Source organism: Miscanthus floridulus, chromosome 2, assembly GCF_019320115.1.
Source record: "Miscanthus floridulus cultivar M001 chromosome 2, ASM1932011v1, whole genome shotgun sequence".
In the NCBI taxonomy this organism is placed as follows: Eukaryota; Viridiplantae; Streptophyta; class Magnoliopsida; order Poales; family Poaceae; genus Miscanthus; species Miscanthus floridulus.
The window spans coordinates 140,974,470-140,984,459 of NC_089581.1; the positions used below are offsets into that span (position 1 = coordinate 140,974,470).

The following is a 9,990-nucleotide window of genomic DNA, read 5'->3' on the forward strand; positions in this document are numbered from 1 at the left end:
TGTATGATCATTAACTGATCTTTGCACGGCTATATTAGAACATGTCGGCTCCATGTAGGAACATTCTTTTATTCTTTATTTTTCTTTTATCCTTGAGGTTGGCCCAGATGTGTGTCCACTATCCATAAAATACTGTTTTTACCCCTGTCATGTACTATGGTCCACTATGCAAGCATGTAATCATGTTTATATCTATGCTAGACTCTTATACCTTGTCCTCCTTTAGGAAAATATAAATAACGATACCCTGAATACTTCCGGGTGAAATGCTACAACGATAGATCCGTGTGTTTGCGGATATTCTCTGTAATCATTTAGAACTATCGTAGTTGGTGTTTTCTTGGCGGCGTTGCTGAGATTAACTCAATCTTAATAATGGTGTTAGGAAATACCAACAGGTATTTCCGGCGTTGTTGCCGGTGATGGACTTAAAACCTCCTCACTTGGTGATTGCGCTAAGAAATGCCAACAAGCATTTCTGGCGCCGTTGCCGGGATAGACTTAAAACCTCCTCACTTGGTGATTGCGCTAAAAAATGCTAACAAGCATTTTTGGCGTCATTGCCGAAGAGGGCATAGGTTGAAAGAATCTAATAGATCATGAACAATGATCACATGCATGTAATGGTAGCCATAGTTTATGCTGGTTAATTCTGCTTGTTTTCTTCCTGTTGTGGATGAAAGAAGGATAGTGTATGAGTGGTTCTGATCTGCCGAACAACTACACCAATAATCCAGAGACACTCCTAAGGTCTAAGGAAGAGCCGGTCTCGTACCATTTCTTCTTCTGCTACTCTGCCGGCAGTTGAACCAGTCACACTCGTACCATCCGCTACTACCGCTATGGCTAAGTCACTCCGTGACTACTCCACCCCTACTATTGCCAATGTGCCCGTTGGGCCCGCTGTCAACACAGGCACCAGAAACTTTGAGCCCCGGACTGGCCTCATCACGATGGTGCAGGCAAGCCAGTTCTGTGGCTTGCCAAGCTAGGACGCGAACGCGCACCTGCAACACTTTCTAGAGCTGTGCGACACCATTGTCATAAAAGACGTCACACTAGCTAGCATCAGGCTCTGTCTGTTTCCCTTCTCCCTTGCTGGAAAGGCGAAACATTAGTTTTACAAGAAGGAAGCTGTCAACTCGTGGGATAAATGTTCCACGGTGTTTCTCACGAAATTTTTTCCCATAGGCAAAACTAATGTCCTGAGGGGGAAATTTCAAACTTCCAGCAGACTTCACTCGAATCCATCCCCGAAGCGTGGGAAAGGCTCCAGGATTACATCCAAGCCTGCCCGCACCACGAAATGGAGGAATGACTCGTGCTCTAGAACTTCTACGAAGGGCTCACGCCCATGTCAAAGGGGCACTTAGATGCCCGGGTACACGGGAATCTTTGGATATGACGGTATTCCACGGTTGAGGGGTAGGCGACAGGTGATGACAACCCTGTCCGTCTCTTGTAATCCTCCACATCCGAATATTGTGTAGGAATTTTAAAGTCTCACATGCGCTAGCAGACCAGTTCCCGAAGATCTCCCTGTCTATCTCACACTTAGCTCTAACTTTAGTCATATAACTTGTATGATCATTAACTGATCTTTGCACGTCTATATTAGAATATGCCGGCCCCACGTAGGAACATTCTTTTATTCTTTGTTTTTCTTTTATCCTTGATGTTGGTCCAGATGTGTGTCCAGTATCCAAGAAATACCGTTTTTACCCCTGTCATGTACTATGGTTCACTATGCAAGCATGTAATCATGTTTATATCTATGGACTCTTATACGTTGCCCTCCTTTGGAAAAATGTAAATAACGATGCCATAAATACTTCCGGGTGAAATGCTATCAGCCCGATCGGCTGGGGCTGGCTGGCTGGCCAGCCCCCTCACATGGATACTATTCACATGAACTAGCCAGCAGTACTTCTCTCTCACATAAACGAACCAGCAACGATACGAACCAGCCAACCGAACAGGCTGTACAACGATAGATCCATGCGCTTGCGGATATTCTCTGTAATCGTTAAGAACTATCGTAGTTGGTGTTTCTTGGCGGCGTTGCTAAGATTAACTCAATCTTAGTAATGGTGTTAAGAAATACCAACAGACATTTCTGGCGCTGTTGCCGGTGATGGACTTAAAACCTCCTCACTTGATGATTGCGCTACGAAATGCCAACAACAGGTATATATGGGGAATCTAAAAGTGAAGAGAAAGACATTACATGGGAGTTGCTGCGTAACCTGAAAAGGAAGTTTGTTATGCCATGGCTATGCAGTGGGGATTTTAATGAGATCTTATTTGTATGCGAAAAAGAAGGGGATACCTTGAGGTCCGAAGTGTGTACGCAGAAATTTCACTCAGCCCTGGAGGACTGTGACCTACAGGACTTGGGGTTTGTTGCTGACACTTTTACTTGGCGTAATAATCACCATGTGGTTGCCCGGTTCATAAAAGAGAGACTTGACAGAGCTGTTGCAAATAGTGCCTGGAGAGCTATTTTTCCTCTGGTGAGGGTTACAAATGGAGATCTCCGACACTCAGACCATAGACTAATTATTATTGATGTCGGACCCAGTGAAAGAAGAGAGTGAAGAAGGCAGAGGGAAATCTTACCAAAATTTGAAGCCAATTGGTTGGAGGAGGAGGACTGTGCAATCCATGTGGAGGAAGCATGTATAAAAGCAATGGAGGAAGGGGGTAACACCATGCTGCAAATACAGAAAAGGGTCATACATGACTTGATTGAGTGGGATAGATATGTCCTTGGAGAGATGGAGACAATAATAAGTAAAGTTAAAAAGGAACTAGAGAATTGTCGAAGGCAAAATATATCCCAAGAAGTAGTAAACCAGGAGCATCTCTTACGTTATAAGCTTGAGCGCTTGCAGGACCAACAAAATATTTATTGGAAGCAGCGGGCTCATAGCACATGGTTGATTAAAGGGGATCGGAATACCAAAATTTTTCATGCCTTCGCCTCCAAACACAAAAGGAAGAATTATATTAAACAGTTGAGGGATGACAATGGTGGTGTGGTGGCAGGCGAGCAATTGAAGAATTATATTGCTAACCACTATCAAAAACTTTTCATGTCACAAGCAGGAACATCTATGGAGGAGGTTCTAAATTGTGTTGACCCTAGAGTCACATGGGAGATGAACGAGGGACTAGTTGCACCGTTCAACAGTGATGAAATTTGGCAAGCACTTGAAAGCATAGGGGACCTAAAGGCGCCAGGAGCTGATGGTATGCCCTCTATTTTTTATAAAAAAAATTTGGTCCTTAATTGGGGATAATGTGAAACAAGAGGTTCTTAATGTATTGAATGGGGGTCCTATGCCTGAGGGATGGAATGATACAATAATTGTGCTGATCCCACAAACGAATTTCCCTCAGAAAATAAATGACTTAAGACCTATCAGTTTATGCAACGTGCTCTTTAAGCTTATTTCAAAAGTTCTGGCAAATAGGCTGAAAAAGATCCTTCCTGAAATTATATCCCCATCTCAAAGTGTCTTTGTTCCAGGCAGATTAATCACTGATAATGTCCTGCTTGCTTATGAACTAATATACCATCTCAAATCTAGAAGGAAAGGGGGTGGAGGGCTGGTTGCTATTAAACTTGACATGAGCAAAGCCTACGATAGGGTTGAATGGGTTTTCCTAGAAAATATGATGAGGAAAATGGGCTTCAATGAGGGGTGGATCCAGTTAATCATGAAATGTCTTCGGTTTCCTACAAAATTAAAATTAATGACTCATACACCCACCGTATTTTCCCTCAAAGGGACCTTATTTATTCATTTTGTGTGCAGAAGCGTTATCAGCAATGTTGCAAAGAGCTGAGAGGGATGGGAAGATAGAAGGCATTAGGATATGCCGAGAGGCTCCAAGAGTGAACCACCTATTCTTTGCTGATGATTCTTTGATTTTAATGAAGGCAGGAGAAGATGGTGCACGGGAATTGGTACATACTTTGGACGTGTATGAGAGGGCATCTGGACAAGTGATAAACAAAGACAAATCATCCATTAAGTTCAGCCCGAACACAAGCCAAGCAATAAAGAATCAAATGAAATTGAGTCTGTCTATTGACAAAGAAGTTAGTGGAGAAAAATACCTGGGTCTACCGGTATCAGTTGGAATATCAAGAAAGAAGACCTTTGACTATATTAAGAAGAAGATCTGGACTAGAATTCAAGGATGGCAGGAAAAACTTCTTTCCAAGGCTGGGAAGGAGATACTTTTGAAGGTTGTTGCGCAGTCCATCCCTACTTATGCAATGTCATGCTTTGATCTTACAAAAGGTCTTTGTGACGAGCTGAATACGATGATTGGAAGATATTAGTGGAATCAGCAAGATAAAATGAATAAGATCCACCGGATAAGCCAGGAAAAACTTACAAGATCAAAGAAAAATGGAGGCCTCGGCTTTAGAGATCTACATCTTTTCGATATGGCTATGTTGAGTCGGCAAGCTTGGCGTTTGCTCACTAACCCCGACACACTTTGTGGGCAAGTTTTGAAAGCAAAGTACTTCCCACACTCACATTCTTCAGTGTGTTCCTCGGGAAGGAATATCGTATTTGGAGGAGCGTCTTAAAAGGGGCAGCTCTGATTAAGGAAGGTCTAATCTGGTGTATTGGGAATAGAGAGAAGGTGAGAATATGGGAGGATCCTTGGTTGCCAAGCGACACAACTAGAAAGCTGATAACACCTAGAAATGCCTCTTTGCTAACAAGAGTGAGCGAGCTCATTAATCCAGTAACTGGCGATTGGGATGTACAGCTTGTTCAGGATATATTCTGGCCAAAAGATGCCAACGAGATTCTACGAATTCATGTTGATGTGGACATGAAAGATTGGCCTGCTTGGCATCCTGATGCAAAAGGCATATTCTCAGTGAAATCAGCATATAAGGTGGCAGTGGCGAGGAGAGATGCTCTTGCTGGGAGGGATGATTCTACATCGGGGAGTAAATAATGTGGTAACAGAGATTTTCAATGGCGCAAGATATGACAGCTTAAAGTTCCCAACAAAATTCGAATGTTTATATGGAAATTTGCCCATAATAGCCTCCCAGTAAAAAGGAACTTGGTCCGCGGAGGGGTCAAAACTGATACATTATGCCCAATATGCAAAAGATTGGATGAAGATTGCGGTCATCTATTTTTTAAATGTAAGTATGCTAAACTATGTTGGCGGGTCATGAATATGGAAGCACTCAGAACTCTTAGGGCTACTTTGGTAAAATTCAAAAACGATATCATAATATAGAAAACGAAAACGGTCGGATCGAAATATTTCCGTACCGTTTTCGTCCCTGCCCAGACACACCACCACGGGACGCTTGGTGGCGGCCTCCACCCTCCGGGCCGCCCGAGAGAAATACTAGATGAGCCGCCGGCCTAACTGGGAATCTGGGATTGGGGAGTCCGGACATCCCGCTCCAGGCCACGATGGCCCACGCTATTATCCACCATCTCATCCCCCACAATCTCCGTTCATCTCATCCCAGATCGTCTCTCATCCAATCCGATCACATTCCCATCCCCCTCCGATTCTCAGTCGCCTGAGCGGCTGAGCCAGCCTGCCAAAGTGCCAAGCCAAGCCAGGTCGTCGCCTCCCGAGTCCCGACCCGACGCCGCCGCGACTCCCTTGCCCCGTCCGCGACCGCGAGCGCGGCACCACCTCGGATCCCGCCCCAATGGCGACGGCGTGCCCGCCGCTCTCGCTGCCGTCCACCTCCCTCTTCCGCGGCAGGTCCGCCCGCGCCGGGCCCAGACGCCGGCAGCTCTCGGCCGTCCGCTGCAGCGCCGTCGGAGGTGAAGCTCCTTCTCTTCTGCGCCGCCGATTGGGAGGCTTGGGCTGAGAAGTTAATTTAGCTGCTCCTTTGACGTGGTGGTGCTTCAGAGGCGGTAGTGGAGGAGACCTCGCCCGGGACGGTGGAGGAGCCGCTGCTGGTGAGCGCAATCAGAGGGAGGAAGGTCGAGAGGCCACCCGTCTGGCTTATGAGGCAGGCTGGGAGGTACATGAAGGCAAGTCCACCTCCATTTTATTCGATTTTCTCTGTTCGTCTCCTAAGCATTTTGTAGTTAGCATTCCAGTGCCCAGCCCGAAGAACGATCTAAATTGGTTAGTAGTGTTGTAGTCATAGTCTCAAAAAGTGACTGATTAGTTATATAAGAATTAGCAGAATTAACCAATATTCTTCATAGAAGGGGACGGAAATGCTGAATATTTGTAGGGTGCTATGATGTAGGCTCCAGTGGCATGTGGAAAAATGGACTAAACTCATCCTCAGAACTCCCTGCAAAATGCCAAAATCAATGCCCACTCCACAGTTGTTCTACCATTTTGCTGTTTAAAATGAAGGCTGATTCCCCTCCACGCACAACAACAGCCTTAAAGAAAAAGATAAAGATGCTTACTAGTGATTGCATATTGATCTAATTGATCCTGGTTCTGACCTTGTTCGCTTTTTCAGAACCATGCAACTCTGTGTCTATGACTCATGGTTTATATAATATAAAAATGTCAAGTTAGCTGTGGCTTCTTGAATACGGATGGGTCTATGTTTTCTTTAAAGGCATGCTTTATTTGTGCAACCAATAGCGAACATCCATCCTTACTAACTTCTTGCCCTTTGAATTTTCTGCAGAGCTACCAATTGCTCTGCGAGCGATATCCTTCGTTCCGTGAAAGATCAGAAAATGTTGACCTAGTTGTTGAGATCTCTTTGCAACCATGGAAGGTTTTCAAGCCTGACGGAGTAAGCTGCATAATTTAGCCTTTTGTGTATGTTGTTTAATATCTCTGTTAGGAAATTAGCACAAAGCTTACATCAATTACATGAATTTGAGATATTTCCCATGTGCAATATCTGTTATTCTGCTATTTATGGTATTTGGTGTTGTGCTAATATTTTTCATATGCTTTTGTTAGGTCATCTTGTTCTCGGATATCCTTACTCCACTTCCTGGGATGAACATACCTTTTGACATTGTGAAGGGAAAAGGTCCAGTGATCTATGATCCTTTGAGAACAGCAGCTGCTGTGAATGAAGTCAGAGAATTTGTTCCTGAGGAGTGGGTCCCTTATGTGGGACAGGCTCTGAATTTGTTGCGACAAGAGGTTAGTATATGTTGTTCAGTACCCAGACATGAAAATTGAAAAAATGTGGTCAATTGGTCACTAAAAAACATGTTCATATGGAACTAGGTTTGTTCCTGTTAAGATTTTGGTAGTCAACTCACAGTTTTCACTTTCTAATAATTAATCAATCCTCTAGGTTTCACAGAGTATATATCAGTCGCCTTAAGTGGCAGGCAATCTGGGCTCATCTTTTAAGTTTTAATGCAACAGTACTTGGAGCATGCTAGAGTCATGAAAACATTATGGAATAAGTACATCAAGATAGTGCAATTGCTCATGCTGAGTAGCTTATGTGGATTTTTGAATGGGAATGGTCTCATATGATAAAATGTTGCATTTCAATTTTTTATGCTGTTATGCATATGCTTTACTTTTCTTTGGTCGGTATCAATCCATTGTAGCATTTCAGATAGGGCTTGACATATTCTGGAGTTCGGCTTACTGAGAATCCAACAATAAGATGCTTCTATTTATTTTCATAAAAAGAAAATCAATGCCATTGGGGATTTTTTTTTGTTTTTACCATTGTTTAATGCAAATATAGTAAAAAGAAGTATAGTTTATATTTGCTGTCCTTTTATAGTCAAACGGCATGGTAATGGACTAACGGTACACTGAAATAACTAATCTCCTTTTTTCGAAAGATTGGAAAATATTTTAAGTTCGAGTGGAAACTAGAAAACATGTCTCTCTAATCTTATTTGGATTTTTGGTATTTTGCATGGCATTTTGTTTTCAGCATGTAGAGGTAGTATCAAGGTACATTTCAAACATATGATAATTTTTCTTCTTGCTAAGAGTGACTCAGTTGTTTCTTTCTCAGGTTAAGAATGAAGCTGCTGTACTAGGTTTTGTTGGAGCTCCGTTTACCTTGGCATCTTATTGTGTGGAAGGAGGTTCATCAAAGAACTTTACAATGATTAAGAAAATGGCCTTCTCAGAACCAGCGGTATGGAAAAGATCTTTGTTCCACATGAATACTGTTGTACTCAGCGCAATCCCTTGTGAAAATTGCGAATGCATGTAGGATACTGAATACTACACAGTTTGCTTGGCTTCTAGCATGACATCTGAATAATTTGGTTTATATATATCTCAGAGTAATACAAAAGGACATTGCTAGAGTTTATTAACACACAGCATATTTTAAGTTTGTTACATTATTTCATTATTTTTTTCTTGATCATCCTGAGTCTTGTTATAAAGCTTTGATCTTGACAGTTGCTTTCGTGTTTTTGTAGATTCTACATAATTTGCTACAAAAGTTCACAACATCGATGGCTAACTATATTAAATACCAAGCAGACAATGGGGCGCAGGCTGTCCAAATTTTTGATTCATGGGCTACTGAACTCAGCCCAGCTGATTTTGAGGAATTTAGCCTTCCTTATCTAAAGCAGATAGTGGATAGTGTTAAGGAAACACATCCTAACTTGCCTCTGATACTATATGCAAGTGGATCTGGGGGCTTGCTGGAGAGGCTTCCTTTGACAGGTGTTGATGTTGTGAGCTTGGACTGGACAGTTGATATGGCAGAGGGCAGGAAAAGATTGGGATCTAACATAGCAGTTCAAGGGAATGTGGACCCTGGCGTTCTTTTTGGATCCAAAGAGTTTATAAGCAAGCGGATTTACGACACTGTGCAGAAGGCTGGCAATGTTGGACATGTGTTGAACCTTGGCCATGGCATCAAGGTTGGAACTCCAGAGGAAAATGTTGCTCACTTCTTTGAGGTTGCAAAAGGGATCAGATACTAAAGAACCTTGGTTCTTGCCTTTCTCCAATCAGTAGAAGTTGTAGAATCGGTGGTTGAGGATAGATGCAGAAAGCCGTGTGTAGTATAGAGTACTTGAAAACATTTTTGTTACTGATTCTGTCTGTCGCATTTCAAGTTCCGATTTCGGTGTAATATTGTAAGCAGATTTGAAGGGCGGGCCTGGTGCAAGCGGTAGAGTCTTACCGCATGTGACCGGAAGGTCCCGGGTTCGAGTCGCGGTCTCCTCGCATTGCACAGGCGAGGGTAAGGCTTGCCACTGACACCCTTTCCACAGAGCGGGAGCTCTCTGCACTGGGTACGCCTTTTTTACTGTAAGCATATTTGAGTTGAGGCGCAATGAAGTGCCTACTTGTTTATAGCCCTATAGTTCTGTACAATCCAGCCTTGTTTATGAGACTACGAAGCAGAAATATTGATCATATGTTGACATGATAGAAACATTTCAATGTTATCACTTCGAGGGTGTTTGTTCTTGTATTCTCTTAGAATACTAGTTAAAAACATTTTCTTTTCGTGATATCATTTTTTTTTCAGGTTAACTTCGGTTCCTAGATAACTTGCTCGTGATCTATCTTGTTAAGTTAAAATTTTCAGCAGTGATTTTGTACTGTACTGTTTGGAATTCCTACCTTGCACTTGACCTATAGCAGCAGAGTTCCATTGATCCAACCGAAAGGTTATTCGTTTCAGGTATTGCGTGCATGAATTCTAGAAATTGTATAAATTTTAGGAATAATACCTGATCCTACATAGAAACAGTTTTTTGGATCATCAAGCAAATGTAGTTGGCTGCTGAAACATCTGGTACTTTTAGTGCTGGTACTGGTGGCAAACAATGGAAGACAAGAGGTTGTTCCTGTGGGAGGTGTTCACCAAGATATCTCTATTAAATGATACACATGCTCAAAAGTGGAGCAATTAGCAATGCTTCTTAAACATTAAGTATGAAGGACCGCAGGGGGATGCCAGTGTTAGAAGATTCTTTTCCTTACTGATGAAGCCCAGCTGCTTGCTTCAGCTTTACCTGAAAGCGCCGAGAGCAGGCCAACGGT

At 42.8% G+C, this 9,990-nt stretch overlaps 1 protein-coding gene across 1 annotated transcript; it reads left to right on the plus strand.

The window, feature by feature from the left end:
• Positions 1-5,435: 5,435 nt before the first annotated feature.
• On the plus strand, positions 5,436-9,378 carry LOC136539889 (uroporphyrinogen decarboxylase). The gene is made up of 6 exons (XM_066531878.1): positions 5,436-5,831; positions 5,920-6,044; positions 6,668-6,778; positions 6,952-7,140; positions 7,985-8,110; positions 8,403-9,378. The coding sequence occupies exons 1-6, from the start codon at positions 5,714-5,716 to the stop codon at positions 8,916-8,918; spliced, it is 1,185 nt and encodes a 394-aa protein (XP_066387975.1). The 5' UTR covers positions 5,436-5,713; the 3' UTR covers positions 8,919-9,378.
• The last annotated feature ends 612 nt before the right edge of the window (positions 9,379-9,990 follow it).

Bases quoted from the DNA above. Each gene is read 5' to 3' on its own strand.
- LOC136539889 (XM_066531878.1), top strand. From the start codon at position 5,714: ATGGCGACGGCGTGCCCGCCGCTCTCGCTGCCGTCCACCTCCCTCTTC. The intron at 6,779-6,951 runs GTAAGCTGCATA...TGCTTTTGTTAG, and splicing joins AGGTTTTCAAGCCTGACGGA to GTCATCTTGTTCTCGGATAT. The intron at 7,141-7,984 runs GTTAGTATATGT...TTTCTTTCTCAG, and splicing joins TGAATTTGTTGCGACAAGAG to GTTAAGAATGAAGCTGCTGT.